General features: G+C 52.1%; 6 protein-coding genes and 6 non-coding genes across 12 annotated transcripts; 4 read left to right on the top strand and 8 right to left on the bottom strand.

Moving 5' to 3' along the window:
- Positions 1 to 1,018: 1,018 nt before the first annotated feature.
- Positions 1,019 to 2,175, bottom strand: BJ171DRAFT_490095 (uncharacterized protein). The gene has a single exon (XM_053109573.1). It carries the CDS (start codon positions 1,921 to 1,923, stop codon positions 1,237 to 1,239), a length of 687 nt encoding a protein of 228 aa, XP_052970133.1. The 5' UTR covers positions 1,924 to 2,175; the 3' UTR covers positions 1,019 to 1,236.
- Positions 2,176 to 3,342: 1,167 nt separating this feature from the next.
- On the top strand, positions 3,343 to 4,558 carry BJ171DRAFT_490087 (uncharacterized protein). Its single transcript, XM_053109572.1, has 2 exons — positions 3,343 to 3,508; positions 4,239 to 4,558. The coding sequence occupies exons 1-2, from the start codon at positions 3,446 to 3,448 to the stop codon at positions 4,434 to 4,436; spliced, it is 261 nt and encodes an 86-aa protein (XP_052970132.1). The 5' UTR covers positions 3,343 to 3,445; the 3' UTR covers positions 4,437 to 4,558.
- BJ171DRAFT_490083 (uncharacterized protein) lies at positions 4,559 to 5,808 on the bottom strand. The gene is made up of 4 exons (XM_053109571.1): positions 5,596 to 5,808; positions 5,398 to 5,482; positions 5,056 to 5,264; positions 4,559 to 4,957 (listed from the first exon to the last, which is right to left on the bottom strand). The coding sequence occupies exons 1-4, from the start codon at positions 5,737 to 5,739 to the stop codon at positions 4,880 to 4,882; spliced, it is 516 nt and encodes a 171-aa protein (XP_052970131.1). The 5' UTR covers positions 5,740 to 5,808; the 3' UTR covers positions 4,559 to 4,879.
- A 454-nt stretch (positions 5,809 to 6,262) lies between these two features.
- Positions 6,263 to 7,877, bottom strand: BJ171DRAFT_557799 (polyunsaturated fatty acid elongation enzyme; the record flags this gene model as incomplete). Its single annotated transcript, XM_053113117.1, has 6 exons — positions 6,263 to 6,617; positions 6,729 to 6,771; positions 6,906 to 7,020; positions 7,123 to 7,159; positions 7,230 to 7,249; positions 7,398 to 7,877. The coding sequence occupies 6 exons, from the start codon at positions 7,875 to 7,877 to the stop codon at positions 6,263 to 6,265; spliced, it is 1,050 nt and encodes a 349-aa protein (XP_052970130.1).
- BJ171DRAFT_233701 (uncharacterized protein) lies at positions 7,793 to 9,697 on the bottom strand. Its single transcript, XM_053106551.1, has 6 exons — positions 9,236 to 9,697; positions 9,046 to 9,167; positions 8,744 to 8,960; positions 8,524 to 8,656; positions 8,276 to 8,447; positions 7,793 to 8,180 (listed from the first exon to the last, which is right to left on the bottom strand). The coding sequence occupies exons 1-6, from the start codon at positions 9,582 to 9,584 to the stop codon at positions 8,136 to 8,138; spliced, it is 1,038 nt and encodes a 345-aa protein (XP_052970129.1). The 5' UTR covers positions 9,585 to 9,697; the 3' UTR covers positions 7,793 to 8,135.
- An 898-nt stretch (positions 9,698 to 10,595) lies between these two features.
- BJ171DRAFT_t47 lies at positions 10,596 to 10,667 on the bottom strand. Its single transcript has one exon. It is a non-coding gene; the product is annotated as a tRNA-Met (tRNA).
- Positions 10,668 to 10,675: 8 nt separating this feature from the next.
- Positions 10,676 to 10,758, bottom strand: BJ171DRAFT_t46. Its single transcript has one exon. It is a non-coding gene; the product is annotated as a tRNA-Leu (tRNA).
- A 3,011-nt stretch (positions 10,759 to 13,769) lies between these two features.
- On the bottom strand, positions 13,770 to 13,841 carry BJ171DRAFT_t45. Its single transcript has one exon. It is a non-coding gene; the product is annotated as a tRNA-Met (tRNA).
- An 8-nt stretch (positions 13,842 to 13,849) lies between these two features.
- Positions 13,850 to 13,932, bottom strand: BJ171DRAFT_t44. Its single transcript has one exon. It is a non-coding gene; the product is annotated as a tRNA-Leu (tRNA).
- Positions 13,933 to 14,601: 669 nt separating this feature from the next.
- On the top strand, positions 14,602 to 14,985 carry BJ171DRAFT_577870 (uncharacterized protein; the record flags this gene model as incomplete). The annotated part of the gene is made up of 2 exons (XM_053113845.1): positions 14,602 to 14,643; positions 14,824 to 14,985. 2 exons carry the CDS (start codon positions 14,602 to 14,604, stop codon positions 14,983 to 14,985), a joined length of 204 nt encoding a protein of 67 aa, XP_052970128.1.
- A 641-nt stretch (positions 14,986 to 15,626) lies between these two features.
- BJ171DRAFT_t53 lies at positions 15,627 to 15,709 on the top strand. The gene has a single exon. It is a non-coding gene; the product is annotated as a tRNA-Leu (tRNA).
- Positions 15,710 to 15,717: 8 nt separating this feature from the next.
- Positions 15,718 to 15,789, top strand: BJ171DRAFT_t54. The gene has a single exon. It is a non-coding gene; the product is annotated as a tRNA-Met (tRNA).
- The last annotated feature ends 506 nt before the right edge of the window (positions 15,790 to 16,295 follow it).

The following is a 16,295-nucleotide window of genomic DNA, read 5'->3' as shown; positions in this document are numbered from 1 at the left end:
TTGAGCGAGCGATGCGTTTCTGGATCTGAATCAAGGACGCCACTGTGCAGTATCTCTGCCAGCCCAAAAATGCGCTGGTTTTGAGGAGACTCTTTCTTCCCCGAGGGCAGAAACCAGCCATCGTCGCTATTTTCTCGCCAGATGGCTCCCAAGAGAAAGACACCCCCCCGACCCCGACCCAGGATCACCCAGTGACTCTCCTGTGGCCAAGAAACCCGTCATCAAATCATGTCCCCTCCTGTGGACTGACCAACCATGTCAGACCCTTCACCAAGAAGTGCACAGCCAGAGTCGACAGCAGCCCTGCCGCTGGCTCTGCCTCGGTCGCTGAAATGGTCAGCCAAGCACCCCCTCCAGACGAGTCCAGTGACGACACTGCCTTCCCAGCCCTCGTGGTCGAGATTCCCGCACCCAAGGTCCCTGTATGTGCCACGTGCGGGGAAGAGGGTCATGCCAAAAGCAACAGCTCATTGTGTACCAAGAAGAACCCACTCTGGAGCTCTACCTTGCCTGACTGTGGCCCAAACGAGCAAGTCCAAGGCCGAGTACTCGATCATCAAGTGCACCCTCGACTGCCATCATCAAGAACGATGCCTTGCACGACAAGATCGAGGAGACTGTTCGGGCCATGACTCAAGTGCAGTACGAAGCATCTCGTCTCCTGGAGCTGCATCTCAGGCGGTGCTTGGACGAGGGCATCACTCTCCCCACTGTGTCGTCGAGTGAACCCGCGTTTGTTCGAAAATGCTTCAACATGGTGCAGACAGGAATGACTAGTGTCAAGAAAGGCACGACCCAAGAAGACAGGCACATCATCGACACCTATGAGATGTATCGAAGTACATGGAGCGAATCGTGTATCCTGCCTCCTGTGTCCCTCCCAAAGAGTACTGGCTCACAGGTTCTTGGTTTGGCTGTCAAGACCTATGCAGTCAACTGTGAGACCCACGTTCTCGATCGTTACTGGTCTCTCCTCCGTCGATTCTGCAATCTGGCCCTGATTGCTCCCAAGGGTGTGAAACGGCACACACACGTCGAGGAGTGCATGAAGCTGATGGAGAATCCCCTCTCCAAGACACTTCTCGGTGATCTGAGGAAATCCTTCGCCCACCATGCCGACCAGTTGTATGAGTTTCGGTACGAAAGCCACCAGGACCTATACAAAGTCGTACCAGTTCTGGCCAGTGAAGTCTCTCGACTGACCCACCTGAAGGAGGCCCTCTTCATGGTGGTCTTTCAGAAGATGATCATTCCCAGGCTCGTGAGGGGAACCGATGATCTGAAAGGAGAGCGTGGGCGACTGAACGAGGAAATGTGTCGCTCTATCGAACGAAGGCTGCCTGACAAGCACAACGCACTCCAGACCCAGCACGAGGAGGTGTGCAAGCAGATCGCTGTGAACACGAAGCGGATCAAGCGACTGGCCGACCGACTTGCCCAGACCAAGAAGAGACTCAACATCCCTCGAGCACAGTGCACCTTGGTCCCACTCTGCGATGCCCGAGCCAAGTATGTCAAGCTCGACACCAAAGCACTGTGGGAAATCCTTGGATACCAGACTGGCACTGGGCTCAAGTGGGACGACCTGAAGACCAAGGTCAATGACACCACAAAGCAAGAGACCTTCTGGCAGACCAACTTCAAGCTGGATCCGAGACTCTTTGGTGCCAGGGAGGAGGGAAAGCAGCTCTTTGGTTGCGAGATCACCACCGATGGGGTCGGGTGCTCGATCACCACACTCAGGTACAAGATCCTGGAGAAGAAGGATCCTAATGTCAAACCAGAATCCACAGACAAGGACGACAAGACACTCAAGCTCACTCCCGAGAAGAAGATCCAGGCCAGGGTCGGTCCCATCGACGACTCTCGGACCACTTGGATCGGGATCGACCCTGGTGTGGGATCCATCTTCACCGCTGTCATTCGAGCACCCGGTCAACCATCCATCCAGGAGCGAGACGGTGTCAAGGTGACCAAGGCACAGCGTGCCAACGAGAAGATCGTGTCGTTCTCCAACAAGGAGTACCAGCATCGATGTGGCACCACCCAAGCGACCAAGTGGATCCAGAGCACCCACAAGATCCTTGGTCTGCAGGAATGGATGAGCACCACACCAAGTCCCAAGATCCCTGGGTTGGCTTCCTTCCTGCAATATATTCGCCATGTGTTCGATGGAGACATGCTGGACAAACAGCTGTACTTCAGCCTGACCCGGCGACGGCGATTCAAGCGACTGGATCTCTACAGCAAGCGACAGCGCACCGTCCACGAGATGTGCAAACAAGTCATTGACCAGGCACCAAAGGAGACCGAAGTGGTGATTGCCTTTGGGAATGCATCCTGGAAACAGGGGAAGGGATACGCATCCAGCCCACGGAGACTCAGGTTCGCCAAGTACTTTGAGCAGTTCACCCACCACCAGAGACGCCCACCAGACCGATCCGTCTCCAAGATCCGTGTGTGCTCGGTGAACGAGTTCAACACATCTCAGGTGTGCTCACATTGTCGGGAAGCCAAGCGACTCGAGTCACCCGAGTATCTTGATATCGAGAAACCACACTTTGTCCGGAGCTGTACAAGCTGCCATACGCTGTGGGATCGAGACATCAATGCAGCCAGGAATATGATCTCGGTATGCCAGTCGATCATCGTCACAGGAGATCGACCGGGTGTATTCAAGACTGTGCTTCCCAAACCAACCAAAACCACTCGATTGCCAACCAAGACAGGAGTGCAATGCCATGGCCTACCCGCTGGGCCTACAAGTCAGTCAGCGGGCTTCAGAAGCCAGAAAGTGACTGTCCCGTTTCTTTCTGGATAGACTGTAAGTATCTTGCACTGTTCCTTGAGTATTTCGACAGTGGATGCCGGGTCGCCCATATTCTGGGCAGTCCACTTCGGGGTTGCCATCCCTCTTGGGATGGTCGATGGGAGGTGTTTGACTCTCTTGTGCAAAGTGTGTGTGTGCACAGTGTGTGTGTGTGTGTGTGTGTGTGACGGCGAGAGGCTTCTCGCCTTCCCTCGGGGGTCTCTCGCCAGAGACTGCTCTTCTCGCCGACCGAGGTGGCTCCGAGAGCGCGTTTTTTCGTTCTCGCTCATTTTATTAACAAGAATTTTTTCATAGTGATCTATATTAATGAATCTAATTTTTTCTTTCTTTATTGCGCTTAATGAAGCTAATGAAGTCACGTTCTGTCGCGACACAGTTGCACGGGCGAGGAGTGCCGAGAGCACCCCGAGAGCACTACGAGAGCACCCCGAGAGCACCCCGAGAGTACCCCGAGAGTACCCCGAGAGCACCTCGAGAGCACCCCGAGAGCACCCCGAGAGCACCCCGAGACGAGAGCCCGAAAAAAAGCGCAAACGCAAAAGCTCTCGTCCATCCGCGCAAAGCATCCAGCCTTCGTCGCTTGCAGTCCGGAGTATCATCGTCGAATCCATCACAATGGCCGGAGGAAGTCCCTTTGAACCCTACCAAATCGGTCCTTTCCAGGTCCCCAAGTACAAGGTAGGACGCCGCCCAGCCCCTGTGCCCTCGGCCACTGGCGATTCCCCCGCCCTGGCCGATGGTGGCGAGCGCCCCTGACCCGCCGTCGCTGCTGCCATCACCGCCGTCGCTGCCCATTCCCGCTCGGCAATATTCCAAGGCGATTCCATCGGAAGTCCCTGTGTGTATGCTGCAAGATGAAATCCGCGATCCTCGACGCCAAATATGAACCGGGACAGCCAGCAGCGGCATGCGATAAACACACTCCGGAGTCGGCAAGCATCGTGGATCCAGGTGCCTCCGAGCACATCTGTTTTGGCATGCGAGCAAACACATGCGACGTGCACTAGGGAGGTCCAGCGGATGCTCGTTGGATATGACGATGCAGATGTGCAACGACAAGACTTCTATCCACAAGCCAATCTTGCTCCGGCCGAGGCGCTCTTTGCGCTGCGTTCGTTTGGCCACTGCGCTTTGCTGGATACCTGCGCAATACTGGGCGATGCCGCCAGCCTCGAATGTATGCCTGTGCGGCAATTCATTTTCGTTGCGATCGAGGCTCGGCCCCACCAACCAGTGTCAACTTCAACCTAATGGATCATGGCCGATCATGGTCGTGTCTGTCTAAGCTTTGGAGGATCGCGACAAACAGCGAAATGATGCGGCAGCGATGACAGAGCGAGCCTCCCAGTGGTGACACTTGTGAATGCACGCATATTGACTCAACCCCGACTCTGTCTCTCCCAACCAGCTCTCCCTGTACTTCATTCTGGGCTACACTGCTCTGGCCACTGGAGTGATCCTGTACAAGAAGGCTCAGCCCGCCCCCCCTCTCAAGCTGGACAAGGATGAGGAGAACTACATTCGCCGCTACATTCACCACAAGCAGCAGGAGGCCAAGAAGCCTGAGCTGGCCCGTGTCCCCTATGGCGGACCCGCTGTCCTCTAAGCGAGATTCTACAGGCCGCTGAACACCGCTTCTGCACTCATAACCCGCATCTACATAAGAGGAACAGAGTCATTTCCGAATCGTATGTTCAACGTGGACAAATATACAGCTGTTCGAAACAGCCGAGGCATCTCCTCCCCCCCCCCTGTGCTGTGAATGACCACGACGCGGGTTTCCCTCGTATCTCCACAAGTCTCTCCAAGCACCTGAATATCAGCATACCGTGGACACTTGCAAGTTACTACGAGTGGGAACGATGCTCTCCGCTCGGCCAGTGGCTGCAAGGGCGGTCCTTTGTTCATTCGTGATCAGATTATGGGTGTCGGGATGAGTAGTATTGATATACTGCGGAAACCGCCGAGTGCTGGCCAACTTCAAGCACTGAAGCCGATAGAAGAGTGGGCTAGGCGGAGTCTCCATCGCCGGCCAGAGCTGCTGCAGCCTCAGGAAGGCGCCTTCGCCATCAGGGCGAGGATACCCGAGCGCACTTGGCGCAGATATCCGAGGGGGCAAGGCGGATGCTGTCGGTGTGTCGGCAGTCAGCCAGATCTGTCAGCGGCAATCTGCAAACAGCCAGTTTCGCGATATCTTGGGCAGCGGGAGCAGGGCCAAAACGTACCAGGTCGAGCAGGAGCACCAGGTCGGTGCCGCTTCTTGGGCTGCGAACTCCCAAGGTGAGGTAATGCCTCACGGCGAAGAGATGAATACCTTCGTTGATGAAGCAGGACTGGAGGCTTGCGAGCGGGATGAATCGCGATCTCTTGAGGAACCCCACAGCCGAATACGAGCTGATCTGCAGGCCCATATCCTCGAGGATGACGACAACCTCTGCCGGGCAGTCGGATTGTTTCAAATCGCCGGTTATTTGGTGGCATCAGCACCACGGACTCACGAGCGACGGCTCGGCTCGGCTCGACTCGGTTCAGGTTCAGGTTCAGTTTCGGTTTCGGGCGACACTTGCCTGCTCCCTTGGAGAAAAAACATTGACGAAGAACCCACAACGACGCAGAGGCAACGACGAGCATCCAAGTACCCAGGACCGATGGCTGTGGGCCGCTGGTTAGGACAGCTGACCAAGGACCATACAGACGACCAACAAACGCAAGGGCCCAATCGCTTTGCCAGCCGAACCTGCAGCGGATTCGTGAGTTGCCCATACCAATATCGATCGGACCGACACCATGCCACATGCGGCGACTGTCAAGCAAGCCCACAGTACATCGGCAAACACCAGGCTTGGCTTCGATGAAAGGATGTATTGCGCTGCCGATGGGCCAACCGTTTCCTGGACCAGGGTGTACATTGTGCAAGCCGAAACCGCAGGGCATCCAACCCGAGGCCGCCTTAATCCGGGGCCGCTCGCGGACAAAACCCATTCGGCGGACTCGAAGAGCACACCGTCATCCGCAGCCGGCAAATCCATCCCGCGCTGCTCCAGAACTTACCACCAAAGACCGGCAATACCAACAATACCCGACAATACCCGACAACGTGCCAGCAATCAGCGCATTGAGGGCACCACTGAGGGGGATCGGGGGCTCAGTCGCCTCTACGCAACATACCCACCATACTCCACCGCACAGGCGGGCATGGCACGGCGCTGTGATGGAACGCCATCGGAGAAATATGATCTCAGGGTGGTCCGTGATTGCCAGTGTATTCAACAGCGCCGCCGTTCACAAAACAGATTCGAGCCGCAGCCGAAAGCAGTCATACGGCTGGCCATTAGACGCCAGCGGATTGATATTTTTCTTGGCCTTCAGCAAGGCGAAGCTCCCAGACGAAAGGCTTTGGTAGAGCTTGGAGGAGCCGTCTATCGCCAGTGCTTACTTGGTCTTCTTGGTCTTTGCCTGATGTTTGGCCTGACCACGAAGAGCTCGTTGGCGTTTGCCTTCTTGGATGAAAAAGTTGCCAAACAGGCCCAGCATCGACCACATGTACACGCACAACAGGGCCGCCAGCCAGAAGCTGATGTCGACTCGAGGATCGGCTTTGAACTGGTCCCGGGTGTGGCGGATGGTCCAGCTGGCCAGATCCACGATTTGAGGGAAAGTGTGGTACATGATAACAATCGACTGGATCATCATCAGGGTGAACTGAGTCATCTGCATCACGGTGATGTATCGTTTGATAAGCGAGACTGACTTGACGCCGATTCCGGAGAGGAAGTAGTATCCGTACCTAAGTCGGAAAGGTGAGTGCTCATCGTATCAGTAACTCGGACGTAGACAGATGTACATAGGCAGTCAGCGAGTCGGACGGAGCATCAACAGGCGAGGAACGTCGACCAACATCACAACATGGATCAGGGAGTTGTAGGCGGCCGAGAAGTACGCTGTCAAAAAAATGCAAGTAACCGATCAGTGAGACGCCGCTGCAGATCACGATAGCCCATGATAGCGATCCATAGACCATGCAAGTTCTGCCCGACAGGACAGGCGCAAAGAGAACAACTGAGAGCGGGCTTACATGACCCCGTTGGCTGGAGGAGAACGGCAAGCCACCAGATGATAAAGATGGTGGAATGGTGATAGACATGCAGAAAGGAGATTTGGCGATTGTTCTTCTTGAGGACCATGATGAACTAGCGCAAATTCCGAGCCAATGACAGCAGGCAGGCAGTTAGCTAAGCAGCAAAGGGATTCTCTTGGCACACGGCTACAGCGCAGACCGATGTTGCCCTTACTGTGTCGATAAACTCGAATACTTTGGAGAAATAGAACCTGGGGAGCACACGCTGTTAGCCGGGGGAGCACGCCACAAAAAGTCGGGACAGCCACCAAAGATACCTACAGCCAAATGAACTTGGCCATCTGTCGAGAGTGGGTGCGCTCGTGTTAGATTCGATCGTATCAAGATCGCCGAATGTGATCCATCAAACTCCGGATGCCTACAGATTCAAGGGCCGGCGGTTGGATACAAGTTCCCAAAAGTACACCGCTTGGCAAGTGGCGCACATACCTGTCGGCCAGCCGAAGATTCATCAGGGGCATTGTAAAACAGGCTGTAACCATGCTTGAAGGCCTCGGTGATGATACCGTAGCCCATGTATGCGCTCAGAGTGAGCAAGAACAGGTTATGGGCGAGCATCAACGATTGAGCCTGGAATTTTGGCAGCAGCTTCATCACAAGGACACCGATCATGACGATAAGGAAGTAGAGGAGCACGGCGACCAGGACGAGCGAGGCGCTCTTGAGAGGAAGGTACTTGGCATGGACGGAGAAACGGGATCGAAACAACTTCAGGAAATAGGGGAGTCCCTGGGGTGCAATGGCTGATCCGGCCCTGTTGAGCCAGTCATCGACAGGTTTGAGTGCCGGAAGCGCGATACGGTCGACCGCCCTGCCCAGATCGATGAAGAGATCAACGGGAGCCTTGCTGGTCAAGTAGCGGACAGATTGATGGGCCCACTCCTGGGCATCGACGAGGTAAGCTTCCATGTGAGATATTTTACGAAGCCGGTTACAAGCAGCGAGCGACGCAGACTCGAGGGGGGGCAACGACGAAGACGGCCTGATATAGCAGCGCGATGAGGGCGAAAACCGCCAGGACAGAGGCGGGTTGGGGCAGCCAGAAAAAAAAAATCTACGTGTGACAAGGCGGCGGGTGCAAGTTGGTGATCTGGAGATGAGAGCCGGAGTCATTGGAGGCAAGGGCCCCAAGGATCTATGGACGACGATGGCTGTGGCCTTCGCTGGTCAACTCGGAGAACTCGACGGGACACCAAGGCTCTCGAGACGGGACTAGAAAGTGGGACAGGATCAGTTGGATGAGAGGGGCATCATCTTCAGTCCGAAGCAACACGGACTCTGAAACCGAGCGGCGAGGCGGCACTTACAGACTGGTCTGAGGAGCAACTGGCTTGTCGAATCGCTTTGCGCAAATCGTCGTGAGCCTTCATGTCAAAGGGTGAGCTCGCGAAGAGCTGGAGCTCGCGCATAAAGATTGGAGCGGCATCATGGAGAAAGGGACGAAGGGCGTCGAGCGATGCAGATGATTCGATGGAATGCCTGGACACAGAAGAATTGAATGATTTGTTCCGAGGAAAACGACGATGGTAGAGCGTCATGCTCACACGGAACCTACGCTTTGATTATTCCAAGCACAAGCTCGGTAACAAAATCGACGCTTTCCGATTCGAGGAGAATCTTCAAGTCCCGCCGAATCCACGGTCTGAGTCGGGCAAGGAGCGGAGGCGACTTCTCCAAAGCCTTGGGGGCTAAATGAGTCATAAAATCGGAGAATGTTTCCAACAATAAGAACATCGGCGGAAGACAGCGACGAGGACAGGGTGATGAGCACATACTCGAGTCGCGAAGCTTGCGACCCGTCGCGGATATGATGTCGGGTGGAGCCATCTCTTTATCGTCATATATGCGTCGTCGATAGCATGACGGGTCGTTGATGGACGACTGGCCATTGATGAGGGTCGGAGGGAATGCATGCGAACGGCCAATAGGAGGACGTCGTGGCCGATAAGGAGAAGATCGAATGCGTGGACGTTCCAGATCCGGAAAGACTTGCTGAAGTGGGGAGAGAGTTGTGAGAAATGAAGCACACGAAAGAACACAGATATGACTGATCCACAGAAGTTGCGAGTTGACGCACCCGAAGATAGGAACTAGAGGACTGGATGTTGTAGAGAATAGCCACAATACTCTGCTTGCAGAGGGGGCAACAGCGCGGCGTTCGTCGGGCCCAAGTGACGATGCAGAAATAGCAGAATGAATCTGAGAACACGGAGGGTTAAACAGATGAAGCCAAAAGACAGTCATGAATGAGACGGAAAAACACTTACGAAAGCAGGGATCGACAAAGGCCAAATTGTCAACCGGATGAAGACAAATGGGACATTCGGCAGGAAATGAAGGTGAGGCATTGGGGACTTCGATCATTGGAATTTCCGCTGTGTGAGCGGAGGAGTCGGACGAATCAAGGGAGGGCAGCAGGGAGGCATACTGTCGGGGAAGGGTGTGGAGCAAGGGAATCGGAGGAGAGGTGCTGGGATACAAGGGCCTCGACTCTGACGACGGAGATGCAGACGGAGATGGAGATATGGATGGAGATATGGATGGAGATGGAGATGGAGATATGGATGGAGATGGAGATGGAGATGGAGATGGAGATATGGATGGCGAGCCCGACATTATGACCACTGTTGGGAGCAAGATCGATTTTGGAAGTGCAGATGAGAGCGCTGAGACACAGGGACAAGTCTTTGGCAGGAGAAGCGGTCAGAGAAAGCAGGACAGGGATGACCGAAGAGCTCGGCACACGGCGAGGTGATTGCTACAGGATAGCCACCAGACCGATGATGTTTGGGTGAGATTGGGACTCAATCGACATGGTCGCGGTTGAATAAAGACGAGAGGATATGACCACAAGGATACAGATATGCAAGTGTAAAGGCCAAACCAGAGAGAATGGGTCGATGCGAGAGCGACTCCATGTCGGAGATGCCGGCTCGAATAAACTGGGCAAGGCCGGGGATTTGGACAGTGAAAGTTGGCAACGGCAGCCGATCTGGCTAAGACAAAGGGTCGATCCAATGGGCCAAAAGCGATTGCGTACCGACCAAATCTGCTTCAGATTGAAAGGCCAGCAGGCTGGAGCGGGTGTCGGAGGGACGAGCAACGGCAGCCAGAGGAGAGCGACGAAGGGCAAAGATCGACAGGCGGATTGGAGCACCGACAGGTCAGCCCAAACAGGCAAGGGATGAGACGGAGCACAGAGCCCAACGGCGCAGAATCCACGGCTGCTTGCCCGAGGCCGTAGTGGGCCGCGTGGGCCATGCAGCTCAGACCAACAAACTGACAGGATCAAAATTGCCAAGAGTGAAGCATAGACGTGATGTTGGTATGAAGCCGACGAGATGTAGAGAGCAGATCGAGAAATACTCGAAGGCTGACGATCGAAGCGGTGACGGAGCAGTTTGCCGAGATTGAGGCCACAAGCACACCAGCAGACGACAGTACCAACATCACAGGACGGCGCCGGACAGCAGCTCGTTGTGGATAGAGAAGGCTCGAAGCGAGGGGACAAAAACAAAAACAAAAAATGACGATGATCCACAGAAGAGCCAGCACACTGGGATGAGAGTACAAATGACGGACCACGGGAAGGAGAGTGGGAAGCGGGAAATGGAAGCAAAAAAAGGCTAGCATCGGGAGGTTTCGATCCTCCGACCTCAGGGTTATGAGCCCCGCGCGCTTCCACTGCGCTACGATGCTGAAGTAATTGACGAGAGTGGGATTCGAACCCACGCCTCCGGGGAGATCACGGCCTTAACGTGACGCCTTAGACCAACTCGGCCATCTCGCCTTGATTTCGATCAACAATATATACAATATCATCCCAATTCTATCGATCCAGTTTCCATAGAACCATAGGCTCTGTCACTCATATAACAGCTCAGCCCTATGGCCGCTCCGAACCTGTTTTTATCAATATATTGTATTCTGTCTCTGCGGCCGTATTATATTTATCAGTTCCCCGTGGGTTTTCCGCATTTCGACACATTTTGGACTATTTGAGTGGCCCACGGGTCCCACCCCGGAAGATTTGCTGGGTCGGACTGTCCATTCAGCGAGTCCCTATTTCAGGTCGTGAAAAATATGTTTCATATTAGTTGGCAGGACTATTAGGGCCTGCTACATGATGAGTTTCTCGCTTTCTAGCTTGTAAATCTTTCCTGGTGTGTATCAGAACAATGGGCCTGACACCTTCGGTCTCGAACTTGATCCGTCAAATAATATTTCTATGGCTCCCGCTTGGGCGTTCAAGGCTTCATCCTCATCTATGCAAGCCGGTGCGTGTTATCGGCCGATTTCTACCTCGATTTTGCCGTTGTATCTCTGTTTTAGTGCAGATATGATATAAACTGTGAATATCCGAGAAAACCTCTGTCCTCGACCATACTGTTCCGATGTATAGTCTGCGTGGAATGGTTTGGTCCGAACTTGATTCAGATTCTCTCCGTTTTTGTTCTCAGCGCGAATGAGTACATCGACTGATTTCCGTGCTTGGATAATGACTGTGCATTAGGGGTCAGCATGAATGGTTTGACCGATCGGATTTGTGGATCCCGTGGTCGAATCACTGTCCTTGTCGAAGGTTATGATCATCAAAAATGCGGCGCTCCTGTACTTACATGAACAGGCCAGGCCTCACTTAACGTCACTGTAGTGGAACTTTTCAAAGTATGGTTGGTCCTTGATTGCTGCTGATGAAACAGGTAATAAATGCAATCTTCCTGTTGTTATGGGCAGTCCACAGTAGTGGTATGGTGCTTCGTGTGATGTCGCGCGGACTATGCGAGACAGCTGGCTCAGGCAGAATGTCTGTGTCCTGTGGAGCCATCCCGTTTCATTTCCGGGATGGCATCGAGGGCAAAGCCAGATCCCGTCATGAATCACGGGAACATGCGATATGTGATTGTTGGGGACTTGACCGAAGGTTTCCGATGGCCAAGCCAGCTTGGACATGCTGGGCGCTGCTCTCTTCGTCCTGACCACCATTCGTTCGGGGTTTTCTGTAACGGACGGGTACGGAGCTGGGACGGGGACGGTGCCTTGGAGCGAGAAGTATATTCAGACGGATGAAAACAGAAGACTCCTCTTGCTGGGCCTGTCCCGGGGAGGGCGGAGTGCCCTTTTATAGGCCCAGCCCAGCAAGAGGACGGGGCAGTGTCAGCCTGCCGCGCACATGTGGCGGCGTGCCGGCCGTCACATTTTCCATCGATGCAAAAATACGGTGACATCAATAATAGCGCCAAAATACTCGAGGAACCCAATTTTATGGGTTTAGGGCTGTATGAATGCAGGTCCGTTTGCTTGTCGGCGTGGTGGTCCGGAAAAGAAAAAGAATATAGACCTCCCATTAGGGGGGGGGCGGAAACTCGGATTTGTTCCGGTGACCATGTGCCCCAAATATGCTTACTAGCAGCCTCCATAATTTTCAGGTAATGTTTACTTGGACTAAATCAATATCTGGAAGCTGGCGCGCAGCGCCCTCGATTCCGCGTTCAAATTTAATTTGATAATATAGCTTAAGCCTATTCGCGCCAAAATAACACAGAAGTACCGTAATCCTTTCGCGTTTTTAAAGCCATTAACCATGCTGGGGGGACGTTACCCTGTTGATCTGGATTATCCTGAGTGGTTCCCAATATAAAATGACAATTAAAGGATCGGGTTACGCGTGAATACCTTGAAGTTGTACTTTGAAGCTTCATGAGCCGTGCGCGGTGGAGTAATGCGCCTCGAGCATAGTCCCATCATCCTGACGAGTCCACTCAATCTCATAGCAATCTGGTACCAGAGTACCTTAAAATACCACCGATACTACAAACTGAAGATGCGTTTGAGTCTGCGATTCTCCCACGCTTGATCAGCCTGACTGGGTATTTCTTGGGTCACGGGTTGATCAAAGATCGGCTGGCAATATCTTGTCTAGCTCGAGCATCATCGCTCCGATGGGTTGATGCGACACCTGTTCATAGAAGACTATTCTGTCGAATATGGAAAACCCAAGTAACCTGAACAACAGATTGATATATAAAACATATTGAGATTGGACCGAGTGCTGAACCAGTCGACATTCAGCTCAAGCTTTGACGACTTTGGTCGAAGCCTTACTCCCAAAGCAGCCTGTCACTAGCCTAGATAACACAACAGCGCGTGGTTAAATGATTGTGTAGGGCACTGAAAAAATATAATGTAGGAGTAGTGATTGCCAGATTATAGACATAGGCCGAACGCATTAAAAACAGAGGTACGATGTGCTTGCTAGGCTGATTCTCTACGTATTCTGATTAGGAACTAATTCGATCGCGCGATCGCAATCTTGAGCCTCCACAACTTCGATATTTATCGAGTCTATCAATTTTTTGATGTCAAAAATCTAATGAATAACTGGGCAAGTCATTTCATTCACTGTCAGCTCGACTGACCGATTTTAAGCCATATTGATAGTTCGGGAACTATTTTTTGTTTTCATGAAGGTATTGCTGCGAATATTTTCCCGGCTGCTCATCTGCCCCGGTGGAGTTCGCGGTCAGCAAACGGAATCAAAACGAAAATATGATTAGATAAAGCATCTATAAAATATCTGATGAATGATGAGATAGTCAGAATATGTCGATGTCCATATTCAAAAACATATGATTTGCTGTTCGGTTCGGAAGCGTACTTCATCGTCCAGTCGTCAAATTCTGAATAATTACAATATGGGGTGTCTGAATGAGGATTTTTATTAAACCCATCCCAGGACAGCAAAAGTATCGATAAAATTGATGCAATCGAGTAGTGGAAGAGAAAAATAGCAAAAAAGGCTAGCATCGGGAGGTTTCGATCCTCCGACCTCAGGGTTATGAGCCCCGCGCGCTTCCACTGCGCTACGATGCTGAAGCAAGTGACGAGAGTGGGATTCGAACCCACGCCTCCGGAGAGATCACGGCCTTAACGTGACGCCTTAGACCAACTCGGCCATCTCGCCTTGAGATCGTTTAAAAAAATTAAAAATATAAACTATTTGATAATACCAGATCAAGCCTCCCCCGATCACACATTTGCTTTCGCTGTCGTGCACAAGTCGTTGGGGTCTCACAAACTGTAGACCCCAGTATTTCATTCTAAGCAAATATTATAAAATGTTACAGATTATCGCAGCAAATTCCTCAGAGTGTTTTCTATGGCTTACATAGAACCGATGTTGCTGTGATGAGGCTTCTGCATCCATATTACGTAATTTATTAATAGTATATTTATTTTCATATTCCCAAAGGGCGGAAGCAAGTATGCAAGCCATCAATGTCTACGTGACACTTGAGAAATCAATTTTTCGATGGAACTAACTTCGGTAGCCACATAGAGAGCTTACAGGCATCTCCACAGGAAGGTTTCTGGCTCACGCCAGATTCAGCTGAGTTATTCTGAACAAAGAATTGAACTTGGTTCCCAGAGCTTTCGCTACTGGGTGGGTGTGGCTTAATCCCTATTACGTGTGTGTGTATAGAAGTTTTTATGCGGATAAAAAGAATCTCTCGCATAATAAAAAATATACCAACAGAAAGTACATACATAGAGCACACATTGTTTCTGTATTCCTCCTGTACATACTATTCTCAGCATCAGGACAAGAACAGGCGTTCCCATCAAAAAGGCAATGACTATGCGCCTCTACGAAAAGGAAGGAAATCAAGCCAAGGTAATGTCGATCGCAGGCACCTACAAATGGGATGGAGACCCTGTCCTGACGCGCGGATGCCAGTGAATCAGCCGCTCAAGCCCGAAGAATGTTCCTCTGGCGGGTCAGAGGTTTCCCTCCCAAACCTGGTGGAGCGCGCATAAAGCCTGGACCCAATAGTCCCAAAGTCCCCGTGAACAGGAACATGCGTCGGAATGTGTCCGAGCCGACGACCGTCTTGACAAGTACGTACACCCCACGACGATTCGCGAAGGCATCACGTACATCGGGCTTGCAACCGGCACACCCCCCAAGCTGGCTCGAGTGCCCGCAAGACCAGTCACCATCGACCAGGAAAACTGAGCAATGGTGTGCCAGTCGCGAACGAATCCTCAACAACAGACCAGCGATCTGGCTGAATGTCGTGGCGGTGTTGGGTGACATCGCAGCTCAGTGTCTGTTGTGACGCCAATCATTCGTATGCGCCAATCGGTCGTATGAGCCATGCACGACAATAGGGGCCTGAGGAAACAGTTTCACAGGCATATGTCCAGCACATGTCAGCACATGGAAGTTAGAGTTGCAGATTCCAAACTCTCACTGGACGATGAGTTAGGCAAAGCTTGAACATCGGCCGCCCCTCCGCAAACAGCTCCCCCAAGAGACAGGGAGCTGCAGTGATGATTATAAACTGTCCTGGTTAGTAAGGCCAGTGCCAGTGCCAGTGCCTGGAAAGGCATTTGGATCGACACTTATTATATATTGATTGGGCTGAATTGTTTGGGGATGTTGCGGATACGCTCAGCATATACGGAAGCTCAAGGATTTGAACTTGGGGGGGGGGGGTGCTGTCCAAGAACACAGGGTGAAAAAATGAAAGATGAAAGTGTGATGCACGAGAGCTTGAAAATAGAAAGTCACGCGCGGTGAGCACTGGGGTGATGGTGGCGGTCTTCTGTAGATTTTATAAGTTTATATATTTATTTTACTGTAATAGCAAACAAGGCGAGATGGCCGAGTTGGTCTAAGGCGTCACGTTAAGGCCGTGATCTCTCCGGAGGCGTGGGTTCGAATCCCACTCTCGTCAATTACTTCAGCATCGTAGCGCAGTGGAAGCGCGCGGGGCTCATAACCCTGAGGTCGGAGGATCGAAACCTCCCGATGCTAGCCTTTTTGCTTCCATTTTCCGCTTCCACTCTCCTTCCCGTGTCCGTCATTTGTACTCTCATCCCAGTGTGCTAGCTCTTCTGTGGATCATGTCCCTCGCTTCGAGCCTTCTCTTTAGCCGCAACGAGCTGCTGTCCGGCGCCGTCCTGTGTTGTTTACTGTTGCCAGGCGGTGTATTGGTCCGTTTGGTTGACTGGAGAATATGGACAATAGCGAAGCCTCGTCCCAGCAATATTGGATTAATAATACCACACTATATCATATATCACTATCAATTCTTCAATAATATAGATTGGATGCAAAAAGGATTGTCGTTACAACTTTCGAACCTTTCTTTCGAGGTTGTTGGGTAATTTGCAGCAGATCTGTTCGACTCGAGCCGGGGGACTGGGAGGACTGGAAACCCATGGTTAGGTTTATAAGCCATATAAAATAAAAGCGAAGAAAAAAAAAATAAAATAATAATAAAATAATAATATAATAATAAAATACTAATATAATAATAA

This window comes from Polychytrium aggregatum (assembly GCF_025602895.1).
Source record: "Polychytrium aggregatum strain JEL109 chromosome Unknown BJ171scaffold_5, whole genome shotgun sequence".
NCBI lineage: Eukaryota > Fungi > Chytridiomycota > Chytridiomycetes > Polychytriales > Polychytrium > Polychytrium aggregatum.
The sequence above is the reverse complement of the archived record's forward strand: the minus strand, read 5'-3'. Positions and strand labels throughout refer to the sequence as shown.

What these genes read in the sequence shown, in the direction of transcription:
- BJ171DRAFT_490095 (XM_053109573.1), bottom strand. Translation starts at nt 1,923, where the DNA reads ATGACAGCGGTGAAGATGGATCCCACACCAGGGTCGATCCCGATCCAA.
- BJ171DRAFT_490087 (XM_053109572.1), top strand. Translation starts at nt 3,446, where the DNA reads ATGGCCGGAGGAAGTCCCTTTGAACCCTACCAAATCGGTCCTTTCCAG. An exon ending in TCCAGGTCCCCAAGTACAAG is followed by an intron (nt 3,509 to 4,238) that starts GTAGGACGCCGC and finishes TCTCCCAACCAG; the next exon opens with CTCTCCCTGTACTTCATTCT.
- BJ171DRAFT_490083 (XM_053109571.1), bottom strand. Translation starts at nt 5,739, where the DNA reads ATGTACACCCTGGTCCAGGAAACGGTTGGCCCATCGGCAGCGCAATAC. An exon ending in TGTCGGTCCGATCGATATTG is followed by an intron (nt 5,483 to 5,595) that starts GTATGGGCAACT and finishes AGCGGCCCACAG; the next exon opens with CCATCGGTCCTGGGTACTTG. An exon ending in TGGTGCTCCTGCTCGACCTG is followed by an intron (nt 4,958 to 5,055) that starts GTACGTTTTGGC and finishes ACACACCGACAG; the next exon opens with CATCCGCCTTGCCCCCTCGG.
- BJ171DRAFT_233701 (XM_053106551.1), bottom strand. Translation starts at nt 9,584, where the DNA reads ATGTCGGGCTCGCCATCCATATCTCCATCTCCATCTCCATCTCCATCT. An exon ending in CCTCTAGTTCCTATCTTCGG is followed by an intron (nt 8,961 to 9,045) that starts GTGCGTCAACTC and finishes TCCCCACTTCAG; the next exon opens with CAAGTCTTTCCGGATCTGGA. An exon ending in TCGCAAGCTTCGCGACTCGA is followed by an intron (nt 8,657 to 8,743) that starts GTATGTGCTCAT and finishes TGACTCATTTAG; the next exon opens with CCCCCAAGGCTTTGGAGAAG.